General features: G+C 42.6%; 1 protein-coding gene across 8 annotated transcripts in view; it reads right to left on the bottom strand.

Annotated features, from left to right (window-relative positions):
• PPP4R4 (protein phosphatase 4 regulatory subunit 4) overlaps positions 1 to 16,325 on the bottom strand; it is a 417,794-nt gene that overhangs the window by 68,351 nt on the left and 333,118 nt on the right. For all 8 annotated transcript variants that reach the window (XM_033953260.1, XM_033953256.1, XM_033953258.1 and 5 more), the window contains 2 exons: positions 8,733 to 8,774; positions 8,558 to 8,632 (listed from right to left, as the gene is read on the bottom strand). In XM_033953260.1, the coding sequence (XP_033809151.1) occupies positions 8,558 to 8,632; positions 8,733 to 8,774 (117 nt within the window). The remainder of the gene's footprint in view (positions 1 to 8,557; positions 8,633 to 8,732; positions 8,775 to 16,325) is intronic.

Genomic DNA, 16,325 nt, shown 5'->3' on the forward strand with positions numbered 1-16,325 from the left:
TTCTAGAAATTTATTTTTGTGCTTGTTCTTCTGCTAGGCTTTTTACATGATTTTCTGAGGATTATATGTTCATGTTTGTTTGATTTTATTTGTTTTATTGAATTATGTATGTAACGATATGTAAACCGTTTAGGTATACAAACTTTTTAAATAAATAAATATTAGGGTGTCCTAATTATTCCTCAGTTAGAATACACATTTTTGTGGATATCTTTTGTTTCGTGAGTAAATCAAGGAAAATTTTACATCACTTTCTTTTCCAGAGATAAATAAAAAAAAGATTCGACATCAATCTGTGAACATTTCTTAAGAAAAAAACTGAATATTTCATGGAGTGTCCTAATTTTTTCACGTGACTATACATCATGTATATGATTACTTTCAGAGTGAGCTACAAGAGTGAAATGTACCCATGAAATGGCAGAAGAAATCCACGATAGCTCTCAGTACTCCTACACCTGAGGTATAGGATCACCCATACACCCATGCTATGGTATTTGGATAAGAGGTACAAGGAGGCAACAGCAATGCCCTGACATTATCCCCTGAAAAGAAAAATTCTAACTCTGCCTACACAAGGAGTACTGTGGACTAAATGAGGTTCGCCAGCCCTCTGAGAACTCTTGCTGGTGTGGTCCAAGGAAATCACCTCCTTGATTCCTCCTGAAATTGATGCCTTAAAGACTACTGTGCCTTATTAGGACATATCAACTGATTATAAACCCATCCAAAATTCAGAAAAAACTGGGCATCTACAGACATCTTTAAGGTGCCTGACAACCGACTTAAGAATAATCACTCTGCCCTAGCCTATATCACATGACTTCTTTACCATCAGAAAAGAGAAACTGTGATTCTGTGAGAATTAAAGAATTACTCTTAGAAGGGAAAGAACATTGGGCATAAAGATACACTTTCCTTTACAAATTACCTGAGACCAACCTCTGTCCCGAGATTTGAGGAGATGCTACTCTATGGAATCTGAGAGGAAGGAAGGACTGAGGTCTTAGGAGTAAATTTGAATTCCAAACATTGGGCTTGCATTCTTGACTCTTCTCAGGAGTATCCCATCCAGAAGAGTAGCAAGAGAACTTCTGTGACTGTGTCAAAGAGCTAGACTCTGCCATCTATGAAAGCTGGGAGTTTTGTCTTCACCCCAGCCTCTTGTAGAAGAAGATTGAAGAAATAGATCACTCAAGGGAAATAGTGTCTCCGCCAAAACTGAATTTGCAGATGCTTCAATCAGCAACATAAATCCACTATGTGGTTCTCAAACACCACCAAAGGTTATATTACCTGACACCAAGTTTCCTATCTGTGTTGCCTTATTCTGTCAACAGCCAAAGCAGTAAAAGAAAATGGAAAGGATCTTCCAGGAAGGAATCACTCAGTTGAGGGAAAAGTGAAACATTTGACAAGTTCCTTCAGAAATCAGACCAGGGTATATCCAGGCTGCCAGCAAGAATCTATGCAGGATACTGGATGCCACTTCAGGTTCTACAAGGATATCCATCCCCTTCCCCAGCTCCTGCTTTTCTTTTTTTGGCTGAGGAACTTGCTTGTCTTGGAGTTCTGATAAGTTGATATGAGCCTCACTCACAGGTTCACTCCACCTAACCTCTAGAAGAGCCATAGTTGCTTCTTCTAGGTCTTATACTCCAGGGGTTGGCTTAGAAAATAACTTTGAACAAGGATGATGGTCATGTGTGCTACTGCCAGGTCCTACAGAAAAACATCCCAGACTGAATTTGACACATTACCAGGGTACCTAAGTGTTACAGGTTTTTCTCAGTTTGTTTCCATCAGTGAATAGTGCTGACTCCCCCAAGCTAGAGATCAAGACTGCTGGAGTGCTAGATGACTGGCTGGCAGGACCTGAACCTGTTGGTTCTCCATTAGGTCCACTTTCACCAATTTAGATGCTACAGAACAAAATTCTCTCCTAGCCTAGCAGACTCGCCTATATGGTGCAAAATAATAATGAAGGGGATTCTTGATCCATTCTCTGCCAACCTGCTCAGGCTCCTTTCAGCCTCCCTGGAGAGAGACAGAATGTAGCCTTGTGACACTGGACTAATGGAAGTCACCTTAAAAAGAGTCTGAAGTGGGACAGATACATGTGTGTCTAAGCCTAAGGTAAAACATACAGGTCTACTGTCTTGGAGGCTGGAACCTGCAGAAAGGATTATTCTCAGGGAGGATATGGAAACAAGAGATCAAGGCACTGGAAATGAGGTCTTAAGCCTCTGATATTCAATGTACAAGACCATGTTCTTCTTAGGACTCAAGAGGGCTCCTTGTGCTCCAGAAAGAGGGAAGTAGTAGTTGTTCAGGATAATCATCAGCACAGGGGCTCCACAGCTGCATAACTCTGGCTGAACTTTCCATTACTATCCCTTGACTCAAAGGTAATTGGTTAGCATAAAGGAAGAAAGGATACTGAAGCTGTGAAAGACATCCAGAATACTAAATCTGAGAAATATTTTGTGGTTACCCTTTTAAGGAATGTCCCTATGTATCCATGCAGGAACTATATAAAAAGAGATTTGCCATTCTACATGGGGACCCCAAGAACAGTTAGACTCGCAGTGTTCTTTTGAGCCCAAAATCTTGTGGCTTACCACAACATCTAAAACTGCCTTCAAAGCCTACACTGAGGGTGAATGGAAGCTTCCCTGAGTAGTGTTCAATCACCAAGTGAGAAGACTCCAAGTATTGCTGAGGAGAAGCACCAGTAGTACACCGCAGCTTGCAACAAGGAAGAATCCATCCTAATCAAACCAACTAACCAGGACAATTTTCCTGAATAATAAAGGGAACTGCCTAAGTAATATTGTTCATGGTTTCTGAATTTGGACTATCCAGTAGTGCTGCCCGATTCACGATTCGAATCAATTCACCGATTCACTTCGGGTGAATCGATTCAAATTGATTCAAAACAAAAAATCAGCCTCCCGATTCGCTTACTGACCCTCCCCCCTCGCCCCCTAAAGCAGGAGCGGTAGCGCTGCTTCTTGCTGGCCGGCCGCTGCCACTCCTGCTTTAGAGGGGGAGGAGGTAGAGACAGTCGGGAAGTGCTGGTTTCCGGCTTTCCCCCTAGCCTCCCACGCATCTAGGGCCGGATTAAAGGGTGGGCCTGATGCGCTGCTACGATGAGTGCAGGCGGCAGAGGTGTTTCTGTGTATATCTTTTGTCTCTATAGACAATGCTGCTGTTGGTCCTCGCCTGCTTGCGACCCGTCCACCAACTCCATTTAATTCTGCTCACTGCCGCAACTCCAAAAGAGCCAGGCGCATGCAGCGATTGCACGCCACCGGCCCATAAGCCTTCTCTCCGTCAGAATTGAATCTGGGGGAAGGCTTAAGGACAGGCGGGTTCAATCGCTGCATGCGCCTGGCCCTTTTGGAGTTGCTGCAGCAGCAGGGGGATGTGTGTTAAATGGAGTCGGCTAGCAGCGGCGGTGGGCAGGGGGTGAGTGGCGGGAGGCGGAATCGGTGGCAGGTCGGCTTGGGGGAAGGCAGGCAGGCAGGCTTCGGGGAGGGGGGAGGAAGGGAGGCTCCTGCAACACTTGCCATGAGACTGTACCCACAGCAACACAGCATTTCTTCTGCTGCCATCAGACTGCTGCACGATTTAAAAAAAAAAAAAAAAGAGAGATCAAGTGTAGGCAGCCTGAGAGGAGAGCTGAGGGGAAGGAGGCAAAGAGTGAAGAGCCAATAGGACTAGGCTATAAATGAGTGAAAAAGTACTGAATGAAGGATGGGAATGAGAAAGGAGACAGGAAGAGAAATACAGGGTTGGAAAGAGGATAAAGAGTATTTGGAGAGATGGATGGAGTGAGCAGAGAAAAAGGTCTGGTGGGAGAAAGGGAAAGAAAGAGAACAGTGAAGAGAAGTAGAGAAGCAAGAAGGGGAAAAGAAGTAAGAAAATGGGTACATGCGGACGGGGCGGGGCATGGTGGGGTAGCCTGGGCAGGGGGGTGCAGGACTTCAAGGGGGGGACAGGCCTTCAGGGATGGTGGCACAGGCCTTCGGGGGGACAGGAAGACCTTCAGGGGTGGGGGGCAGGCCTTCAGGGGGGCCCTGGTGTAGAAGTACACGGAGGGAGGGAGGGGGGTTCAAAGAGACGTGCATATGCCGGACTTTGGGAGGAAGAAATAAACAGAGGAGAGGGAGAGATATGGTGGACAATTGGATTTAGGGAGGGAAGGAACAGAAAGGGAGAGAAGGTGGACACAAGGGATGGTGTGGAGGGAGGATAGAGATACTGGATAGGAGGGTAGTTGGGAACAGAAAGGGAGAGGTGGTAGACCTTGGGGTGGTGGGGAAGGAGGGAAAGATGCTGGATGAAAGAGTAGTTGAGAAAAGGTGGATCTGTGGATGGAAGATGCCAGACTTCCAAGGGAGGGAAGGGAAACGGAAGGGGAGGACAGAGATGGCAGATGGATGGTTAGCATGGAGAAAGAAGAAAGAAGGAGACCCTGGCAAGCAAGTTATCAGAAGACAACCAGAGCCTGGGACCGACAAGATTTGAATAATGACCAGACAACAAAAGACAGAAAAACTAATTCTATTTTCTGTTTTGTGATTACAATATGTCAGATTTGAAACGTGTATCCTGCCAGAGCTGGTGATAGACCACAAACGTGAGCTAGGATTTAACAGAGAGAGGAAAAGTCTTTTTTGTTTGTTTATTTTGTTTACACCACAGCGCCAGTATGGTTAGGAGAAAGCAAAGGGGAGTGAAGAGGCTATAAAATAAACCACCAGAATGTTTGGGAAAAAAAAAAAAAATAAAACACCCAATTAGGCAGGAAAATCGAATCGAATCGAAAAATCGATTCAATGGGCTGAAACGAATCAAATCGAAAATTTTTTTCCTGAATCGGGCAGCACTACTATCCAGGGCCAATACTCAAGGTGGGGAGGGGGGAGGAGAGAGAGAGGGACCTGAGAGGTGAGAAGGACTTCCCAAAAGTACTTCCAGACAGTCTCTGAATTTTGCTACTCAAAGTGTGGTCCTCAGACTGATGCCAGTCTGTGATGAGGTAAGTACAGAATTCAGGAGTAAGCATTTAGAAACTTTTATAACAATTTGATATTGCTGTGGCATTTAAGTGCATGATCAGTGGGCTCGTCACATTGACCAGAGAATAGACTAGTTTGGGCATTGGCGTTGTCGAACTTGTGTGGCAAGTTGCATGTAGTGCAAGCTGCATACTAGTCATGCGCAGTAGAACCACATTACAACGTGTAATATTTAATATTAGCTTCTCAGTTGTAACCCAAAAGTGTTATGTTTTGTCATCAAGTGAAGAATCACAACTCCCAAATGCAAAATTTTCTTTTAATATTCGATAGTAACACATCACAGTTATCAAACTTCACAAGCCCAATACAATCAAGGAAGTAAAATGTGCATTATTTATTTTTAACCTTAATTTTCAGAAGTGGGAGCATTTTAGTTATGGCTTTGCTAGATCCTTAAGTGAGAGATTGCTAAAGGAATACCATCAAGACCACTGACTGGTCAAGTACTCTCATGATGAAATCTAGTGACTAGTAAGAAACAAGAACTGAGGCCCAGATGCACTAAAGTCAGCAATCGTCTAATGATCGTCACTAAACCAGTTTTGACTGGTTTAGTGACAAGCGGATTTGCCGACCCAATGCACAAAACGGCTCACCATGTGGTTTTGTGAACGATTACTCATTCTCTGATCTAGCCTTGCAAATAATGTCATTAATATTGAAATGCCATGTAAACTAGCAGAAAGATTGATGCTTTAACATGGCTTCCCAATGCACAAAAAAAAAAGTGACCGCTTATAGCAATCCGAAAAAAGTGACTGGTTAAGACCAGTCACTTACCTGTCCTATCCATAGTTCAGCCCTGAAATTAATATATTTATAACATACCATATTTTTTTTTTTTTTTTAAGGGCACAGAACACATAAAATATGTACACCATTAAAAAAAAAAAAAAGAATGCGAGTGAAATCGCCCCCCCCCCCCCCCCCCCCGATGAGCCACACTCTTCTCTGATGATATCTGCAGGTCCCCGAACCCCCTGACAATGACAGCCGCCTCTGCAACAACAATGCACCCAGAGAGACAGGAGGGATGCACACTCCCTCCTGCCTCAGCAACTCAGTTGTGCATTGGGGCCACCTGGACCACCACCCGACTCTCCCCCCGGCACTTCTCCACATCCCCCCAGCTCAAGCAACCCCCCCAGTCCCTCCCCTGTACCTTGTTCTAGAAGCAAACAAGAGGAATGCCTGGTCCCTCTTGTCAGCAGGCCCAACTCTTCAAAATGGCAGGCCTTCCCCTTCGCGGTGCATCCTGGGATGCACCAGGGAGGAGCTTAAGACCCTGATTGGCCAGGATACCTTAAGCCTCTCCTATGGGAGGTGATTTAGGTATCCAGACCAATCAGAGTTTAGGCCCCTCCCCGGAACATCCCAGGATGCACCAGAAAGTTGGACTAAGGCCCTGATTGGCCTGGATACTTTAAACATCTCATATGGGAGGGACCTTAGGATTCCAGGCTAATCGGAGTTTAGGCCCCTCCCCAGTGCATCCCAGGATGCACTAGGAAGGTGGCTTAAGGCCCTGATTAGCCCAGATACCTAAGGCCCCTTCCACAGGAGGGGCTTAAGGTATCCAGGCAAATCGGAGCCTTAGGCCCCTCCTTGGTGCATCCCAGGATGCACTGGGAAGGGGAAGGCCCACCATTTTGAAGAGGTGAGCCTGCTGGCAAAAGGGAGTGGGCATCCCTCTTGCTGGCTTCTACAATGAGGTAAGGGGGAGGGGCTTGGAGATTGCTTCAGCTGGCGAGGTTCTGAGCTAACCCCAAGCCCACCAGGACAGTCTTTTGGGGTCTTGGTGGGGTAGTGGGAGGGGGATCTTCGTGTAGATTGGGAGTTGTCAGGAGGAGCATAGGGGAGTGCTGGGGGAGAGTCGAAGGGAGTGTTGGGGAGGGTCCAGGTGGCGCAGATGCACAACTGAGTTGCTGAGACAGGAGGGAGTAGGACCCACAGTTGTCATCGGGGTGAGGGGTGCAATAGCTGTGATCAGGAGGAAGCGAATGGCACTTTTTTTAAAAAAAATGGGGACAGATATTGAGTGTGGGTAACAAGCACAACATCTGTGTCCATAAAAAAAAAAAAGGTTTCGTGCCCCGAACAGCAGGAGTGGCAGGAGGCTGCTTCGGGGCTTCCCTTGCCTCTCAAATGTCCAAGCTTCCCCTGCTGGCTCTGTGCATGTGTAAGAGTCGCTGTCACAGTGATTCATCAGCAGGATCGGACGGGGATTATGATGAACCTCCACTCAAATCATTTGCAAGCAAATTGATTTGAGAATCAGTCGCTGTTATGGAATTGGCCAAAAATCGGACCCACGTGGTCTTACTGACCCTGTTTAGTGCATCTAGGCCTGAAAGTATTAAATCCTGCCTTCTAGAACAATGGTCACTCAAACTTTTTTTTAGCTCTGGCACACTAAACGGAGCAAATGTTTTCGCAGCACACTATATGGAACAAATGTTTTTCGTGGCACATTATAATTAAAATTATAAAATTTCAAAGCCAACAAAAAATTTAACTGAGAGTTATTTATTTAAAAGTTCTTTAAGCTATGTATGGGTAATTGTAACAAAGGTGAAACTAAAGTAGACAGAATTGCTAATCAATGCAATGGATGTACTTGTTTTTGAGTGCAGATTAACTCAAAATGTGGCTCGACAGTCAACAAGCAAACATGCATTTCATTATCCACCATCTGCAGTCATTCTCTTTTTTTCGATTTAATTTCTGTCAGAGCTGAAAATCCAAGTTTGCAAAGATAAGAAGATTCAAACAGTAACAAAGCCTTGATTGCTTTGTTGCTCAAGTTAGAATAACTACTGCATAAAAAATAAAACTAAAATTACTTGCCATTAGTTTTCAAGGGGCGGTTGTATCCTTATGCATACAGACGCTCGTAACATTGACAGACTCATGCATTCACGATGTACATGTCATCTATTCTAGTATATACTTATGAAGGGAATTTTTTAAAACTAAAGTAAAATTCTGGAATCTCTCGAGGCACACCAGGAATCTCTTCGGGGCACACTTCTGTGTTTGAAAGACACTGCTCTAGACTAATAGAAGAGTAAGAGGGTAGATGTGGAAGGTGGCGGGGAAATGCTGAAGAGCTTACTGTTACAATCTAGATGCCAAAGTCTAAAAACACCATGCAGTATAGAATGACCAGGTTCAATTGGTTCCACCTACTCAATATATATATTAACCGTATACCAGTGAAGATATGCAGCTACACCCACAGTTCTGTCACATGCACATTTCATCAACTACAAAACGTTTCACAGTTAGTTATCATTAATGCTATGACATTTTGTTCAGTCCTGCATATAAGCAGAAATAAACATATTTCAATGTAACAATACACATGAAACAGTATAATCCTGCCAGTTCTAAAATATAACATGCTACAATTATTAAAAAGTCGTGTACTTTTTTCTTCTAAATTTTTAAGTAAAATACATGCATACCATTTCCAAAAGAAGATGCTCTTCACGTTCCTTTTCTTGATCCAGCAAATCCTTCTCATAATACCTTTTCTGAAACTGTTTCAAGTATAAAATACAGAAAAAAGTCAATAAGAATGCATTTCTGTGTTGTTTTAAAATACACCTTTAAGTATGAAGATATTCCATAGGTACTTACGGCTTCCATGGATATTTCCATTCTGTCTAATTCTAACACAGTCTGTAAAGAAGCAAAAAGATTCAATATAATGGGTTTTCTGTGGTAAGGCAGTGGACCTATAGGATCAAATTTCCATCTAAAGCAGCACAGACTCAGTTCCTATCTTAACATATATAAACAAAGTTACTTATCTGTAATAGATATTCTCCAAGAACAGAAGGACTTGAATTCTTTTGCCTGGTGGCATCACCACAGCAGGAACTATAATCGCAGCAACTTTTTCTAAAAGCATTTGGGTTGTTCACTTTACAGTGCATGCCTGTTCCCACCTGCTGCTGTCACACAAGACCTTCTCAATCCATTACTAGATAGAGGAATATAACTCATTGAAGAGATTGTGAGGATTTAAGTCCTGTTGTTCTTGGAGAACACATGGTACAGGTAAGTAGCTTCATTTTTTTCTGAGGACAAGCAGGACTGTAAATCTTCACATATGGTACTCCCTAGAAACAGCTACCGTCAACATAAAAGGAGAAAATAAGTGTTATTGCAACAAACACCAATATTTTTGGTGGTAACAGGTTATGTTAAAAAAAAAGTTTTATTTGGCCTTTTTTTGGGGGGGAAAGCAACTTGGAACTAAAAGAGAAAGGCCTTTGGGAAAATGGAGGTAGATTCTAAACTCTACATAGATTCTGGAGGATTAACTAGCTAACCTACTATTATGTCAGGAGTCTTGACAGGCAGCAGTAGTACAGGCTCCTCCTCCATCTCTAATTAAAACTGATGCTCAGAAGTATCTCCAATTTAAATTGAGGGAATGAGAGATTATCTGGAAGGGATTTACATCTCTCATGTAGTAAAGAAGGGTCTGAAGGAAGACCAGTGGATTTCAAGAAGCTCCCTGTGTTCTCCTTAGACTCCCAGGAGCACCCTGTCAGACACATTTAACTGGTAAAGTCCAACTTTCTGCCTTTCTTGCACTACTGATAGCATGGTTAGGCCTCCTATGGAATTCAGATGTTGATAAATTCTGAAGCTTCTTCCCCGATGTGACTCCAAGTCCTTTCAAGGCCTCAATGTCAAAACTTCTATTTAAGGCAGGATGTGGGTGTCGAGCTGGACCAATCCTGCTCTTGACATCAAGAATGTTGAAGTTGCAACATTATATCAAAGAAGTGTCCATTTGCTCCTCAAACTTATGCGAGAACAATTTCTCAAAGGCAGCCTTTGACAAAGTCAACGGAATCACAGCAGAGTGATCACATCCTCTTATCACTTGGAATCATACTGTAACTAGAGTTTCAGGTTTGCAGAGGTGTCACACTCTCTCCAATGGCACAGGGGATGTGAGGTTTTCACATCAAGGGCTTTTCAAGAACACTAGTGACCTTGGTGTCTCAATGTTTTGGTACCACACTTCAATGGTGAGTGATGTCAAGACATCTTGGCCTCCGCCCAATGTTCTGTACCACGCTCTCTTGACACCAATGAAGATAAGGTTAAATCCTTTCTTTTCTTAGGGCAAAAACTGAATAATGACCACTCCTGACAGGTTTTACCATAGAAACATAGAACACTCCTGATGGGCTCTACCATAGAAACATGATGGCAGATAAAGGCCAAATGGCCCATCTAGTCTGCCCATCTGCAGTAACCATTATCTCTTTCTTTCTCTAAGAGATCCCATGTGCCTATCCCACATCTTCTGAATTCAGTCTCTGTCTCCACCACTTCTTCCGGGAAACTGTTCCACGCATCTATGACCCTTTCTGTAAAACGTATTTCCTTAGATTACTCCTGAGCCTATCACCTCTTAACTTAATCTTATGCCCTCTCATTCCACAGCTTCCTTTCAAATGAAAGAGACTTGACTTAAGCACATTTACACCATGTAGGTATTTAAACGTCTCTATCATATCTCCCCTCCCCGTCTATCCTCTAAAGTAGTGTTCTTCAACCTTTTTACACCTATGGACTGGCAGAAATAAAAGAATTATTTTGTGGACCGGCATCGGTCCACAGACCGGCGGTTGAAGAACACTGGACTAAGTCGTGGGCCAGACCCTGCCCATCTCTACCCAATCTCCACCCCAGAACCTGCCCCCATAGTCCTAATTGTGTAACACTATTTTTTCCATTCATTTTTCATATATACACACAATATAATCTTATTTACAACGCATCGATCGCACCGTGGACTGGCAGTTGAAGAACACAGTTTTGGGCCTGATGCACATGCCAGTCCTGTGGACTGGCAGGAAATATCTGTGGACCGGCACCGGTCCATGGACCGGTGGTTGAAGAACACTACTCTAAAGTATACATATTGAGATTTTTAAGTCTGTCCCTATATGCCTTATGACGAAGGCCATGCACCATTTTAGTATCCTTCCTCTGGACTGACTCCATCCTTATTGTTTTGAAGGTGCGATCTCCAGAATTGTACACAATATTCTAAATGAGGTTTCACCAGAGTCTTACATAGGGGTTTCAATACCTCCTTTTTCTTACTGGCCATACCTCGTCCTATGCACTCTAGCATCCTTCAATCTTTCGCCGTCATCTTTTCAACCTGTTTGGCCACCTTAAGATCATCACATACAATTACACACAAGTCCCACTCTTCTGTCGTGCACATAAGAACATAAGAATATAAACAATGCCTCTGCTGGGTCAGACCTGAGGTCCATCTTGCCCAGGAGTCCGTTCACGCGGCGGCCCAAAAGGTCCAGGACCTGTGCAGTAATCCTCTATTTATACCCTTCTATTCTCTTTTCCAGCAGGAAATTGTCCAATCCTTTCTTAAACCCCCAGTACCGTACTCTGCCTTATAACGTCCTCTGGAAGCGCATTCCAGGTGTCCACCACACGTTGGGTAAAGAAGAACTTCCTGGCATTTGTATTGAATCTGTCCCCTTTCAACTTTTCCGAATGTCCTCTTGTTCTTTTATTTTTTGAAAGTTTGAAGAATCTGTCCCTCTCTACTCTCTCTATGCCCCTCATGATCTTATAAGTCTCTATCATATCCCCTCTAAGTCTCCTCTTCTCCAGGGAAAAAAAGACCCAGTTTCTCCAATCTCTCAGCGTATGAAAGGTTTTCCATCCCTTTTTTCAGTCATGTCGCTCTTCTCTGAACCCTCTCGAGTAACGCCATATCCTTCTTAAGGTACGGCGACCAATATTGGTCGCAGTATTCCAGATGCGGGCGCACCATCGCCCGATACAGCGGCAGGATAACTTCTTTCGTCCTGGTTGTAATACCCTTCTTGATTATACCTAGCATTCTATTCACTCTCTTAGCAGCCGCTGCGCACTGTGCCGTCGACTTCATTGACGTGTCCACCATTACCCCCACATAAGTTCTTCACCCCTAAACTGTACCGTTCCTTCAGATTTTTGCAGCCCAAATGCATGATCTTGTATTTCTTAGCATTAAATTTTAGTTGCCAAATTTCAGATCATTCTTCAAGCTTGATCACAAGTTTTTGCTGCAATGTTTGGAAGAAATGAGGTTTCTACGGACTCCATTTCTTCGTTTTGCCCCAACTTGACAGGATGTTCACAGCAAGTTTGGTACAGTGCTCAGTATTCATTGGTCAGGGCAGTGAAGTACAGTTTTTTCAGGGATATAGTATATCTCCAGTTTTGTTTAATATTTGCAACTTTGGTAATGTTAATTAGTGACCTTAGATGATATTCAATTCTAATGCATGTGGTAAACTAATAAGGAGAAAAGAGGTTGGCTATTGCATAACAAACTGAAACTTAGGGCTCCTTTTACAAAGGCGCGCTAGCAGTTTTAGTGATCGCTTAGCGCGCGTTAAAATACTGTTTGCGCTAGCCACTACCGCCTCCTCTTGAGCAGGCGGTAGTTTTTCAGGCAGCGTGTGCTATGGCGCGTGCACTTTTGTATAAGGAGCCCTTAACCGTGTTAAGACAGAACCGTTATAACATAGGCCTAGAATTAATACTAGCTATCCAACAATTTAATTGGAAGTTCAGATTCTGACCCCTAAAAATGGTATTAAAGTGTTGGGTGTTGCTTTTGAGAAACACGTAGTGGCAATAGTGAAACAGGGCTGCTACTACTTATGGAATATTTAGCATTTACATTCATATTTTGAATTGTCAGATTTAGTCACTTCAATGTACACATGGATTACCTCTGGCTTGATTATTGCAATGATATTGTAGGCTTGTTTAAATAGCAACAGCAGAAGTTACAGCTGCATATGACTGCATAGTTAATTACTGATAAAAAGTTGTGTAAACAAATTTGTATATAGTCATCCAGTATTAAGGAATCTTCATTGGTAACCAAGAGATCAGCAGATCAAGGATAATATCTTAACTTAGCATGTGTAAACTTAGCATTCTGTGGGAGCCTTTCACTATGATGTAGTATAAAGTGGACTTAGCTACTACTACTCATTTCTATAGAACTATTAGAATTTAGCGTGCTCTTATACAGATCTTTCCCTTGCACTAAGGCTATTTTAACTGCAGCAGTAAAATGGCTGATTTTCAATTTTCTGAATTAAAGGCCATGTATTATGAGGGGATGCTGAAAAGTTCTTGGCCCAATCAACTTCTCAAATTCTTAGCATTATTTTGCCACTGTAGATGAAAAGAAGTGTTATTTTATTTTGCAAAATGCCAATTAGCAGAATCGTAATGCTATGTTTTGACATTGTTTCAGATCATTGATTGAACCATGTCAACAAAAACTGTAGAATTTTCAAGTGTGGCATTCCGAGCCTTCGTGAAATTCCTATTCCTGCAGAAGAGAACTCCAAAGGAAATCCATGAATGTATGATGGAAACACTGAGTGACAAATGCCCATCATATTCCACAGTGAAGAAGTGGTGTGTAAACTTTCAGCATGGAGATTTTGAGACCGAAGATGCAGCAAGATCTGGAAAGTCTCAAACAATGTCAATTCCTAAAATTGTTGACTGTGTCCATGACCTGATTTTGGCAGATTGCTGAATATCAGCTAAAACAATTGCTGAGACACCACAGATATCCAGGGAACATGTTGGGTGCATAATCCACGAGCAGCTGGGTATGCAAAAGCTGTCAGCCAAGTGGATGCCCAAATGTTTGAATGCTACTGAGAAATGACCTCAAGTGAACACTTTCAAGTTGATTTTGTAGCATTTTTAGCAAGCTGGTGCCAGCTTTTTGGAACGACTAGTTACTGTTGATGAAACATGGTTACACTACTATGATTCTGAGACAAAACAACAGTCCATACAATGGCAGCACTCAGGTTCTCCAAAGCCAAGGAAATTCAAGATGCAAATGTCAGCAGGAAAAGATCATGGCCATAGTGTTTTAGGATCAGGAAGGTGTTGTAATGACCAAACAGTTAATGCAGAATACTACTGTAACTTACTGGACAAGATTCACAAGATCCACCTTGAATTCTCAATCAAGTCACCTCTCCTCCACCCCTTCCAGCTGCCCATTTTTCCAACCACTCTTCAACCCCTACCACCCTTTCCTCCTTTTCTGAAGTCACTGAAAAGGAAACTGTCCATCTTCTCTCCTCAAAGTAGTAGTAGCTAAGGCCACCTATTCCTCTGATCTAATTCTCATCCACTCCCACTGTCTTCCCTTCCATCTGTCACATCCTCATCCTATCATTCTCCACTGCAACAGTTTCTGATATCTTCAAACATGCCATAATTATACCTCTTCACAAAAAAAACCTCAACAGACCTCACATCCCCCTCCAACTATCGCCCTATCTTCCACCTCCCCTTCTTAACCAAGCTATTCGAATGTGCTATTCACTGCTGTTGCCTGACTTTCTTCTCAAGATATTCTTGATTCACTTCAATTGGGCTTTCACCCTCTCTATTCTACAGAAACTGCCCTTACTAAAGTCTCTAATGTCCTTTTACTGGCCAGATCCAATGGTCTCTACTCTATTCTCACCCTTCTCAATCTGTCTGCTGCCTTTGATACCCTTGATCACCACCTACTCCTCGATATGCTATCCTTGCTGGGATCCCGAGGTTCTGTTCTCTCCTGGTTTTCTTCCCATCTCTTCTATCATACTTTCAGTGTATGTAACAGCGGATCCTACTCCACTGCTATCCCACTGTCTATCAGTGTACCTCAAGATTCTGTCTTGGGCCCTCTCTTTTCTACATATATACCAGTGGTCTCAAACTCGCAGCCTGGGGGCCACATGTGGCCCACCAGGTACTATTTTGAGGCCCTCAGTATGTTTTATCATAATCACAAAAGTAAAATAAAACAGTTTCTTTTTTTTTTTTTTTTATTTATAATTATACAGTCTTATTTTACAAGAATTAATTCTTGTTACATTGAATACAGGGAAGAAAATTTTAACACAATAATACTTTTACAACAATCATCATAATGGTAAACCCTTTCTTAGACCACAATAAACAGGGGGTGACCAAAACTAAAATTAGAGAGAAATTTAGAGGAATAGTACAAAGAAGAAAGGCATAATGTATCTAGCGCCCATTACTATTATTATCCCTTAATCCTTAATGATCTGCTTAACATCTAGAAATTCCTTCAGATGGTTAGGAGAGAAAAAAACATATTTAACACCTAAGTACCTAACCAGGCATTTGCAGGGATACACCAATAAAAATGTTGCTCCAATATTTATAGTCTGTTGTCGCATTGCAAGAAATTCTTTCCTCCGTTCTTGTGTAGTCTTAGCTACGTCAGGATATATCCATATTTTCCGTCCCCCAAATAATTTTTGGGAATTTTTGAAAAACAATTTCATAATCATATTCACATCCTGTTCAAAGACAAATGATACTAGTAATGTTGCTCTGTCCATTTCAGATGTTATCGTTTGTTCCAGTAAAGCCGTCACATTTGCAAAATCTATCACATTTGTCTCTCCTTCTCTTACTTTCCCAATCTCATTTCCATTTACCTTTCCATTTCCGTCAGGCATCTTTTTATTTGGTAGGTAATAAATTTTGTTAATTGGAGGAATACAGTTTGAAGAAATTTCCAAATTCTCAATGAAGTATCTTTTCAACAAATCAATAGGTAACATTCCTGAAGTTTGAGGAAAATTTAGAAAGCGGAGGTTCAAACACCTATTAAAATTTTCAAATTGTTCTAGTTTCTTATGAATGGTGGAGCTATCTTTAATTGAAGCCAATTTGAATTGTTGCAATTGTTGTATATCCACCTGCATTTGCTTGGCTTGGCCTGTATACTCTAACTTCATAGATTCAACTGACCCAGTCAATAATTCCAATTTTTCATTTAATTTTGTTACCTCTTCAGTTGATTTTTCGATTTTCCCTTCCATCCTCTGCAGCAATTGCCAGATGCTATTCATGGAAACCTCCGTCTGGGAGAGAGAAAGATCCCCTCTCTCTGCTGTTGTTTCCATCTGCCGTAACGCCGACAATGCTGTGCCCTCGCCGAGAGACCCCACGCTTTCACTTCCGGAAGCATGTGTCTCTCGCCACAGCGTTTCGGCTGTTGCCGGACACGGAGGCGTCATGGGAGCCGAAGGAGACAGCGATGTCTCAGTGCCCGAAAGGGCCAGTGACTCCCTCCCGTCACCGCCCAACGCCGAGCTCTCCACTCCA

Source organism: Geotrypetes seraphini, chromosome 7 (genome assembly GCF_902459505.1).
Source record: "Geotrypetes seraphini chromosome 7, aGeoSer1.1, whole genome shotgun sequence".
NCBI classification, from domain to species: domain Eukaryota; kingdom Metazoa; phylum Chordata; class Amphibia; order Gymnophiona; family Dermophiidae; genus Geotrypetes; species Geotrypetes seraphini.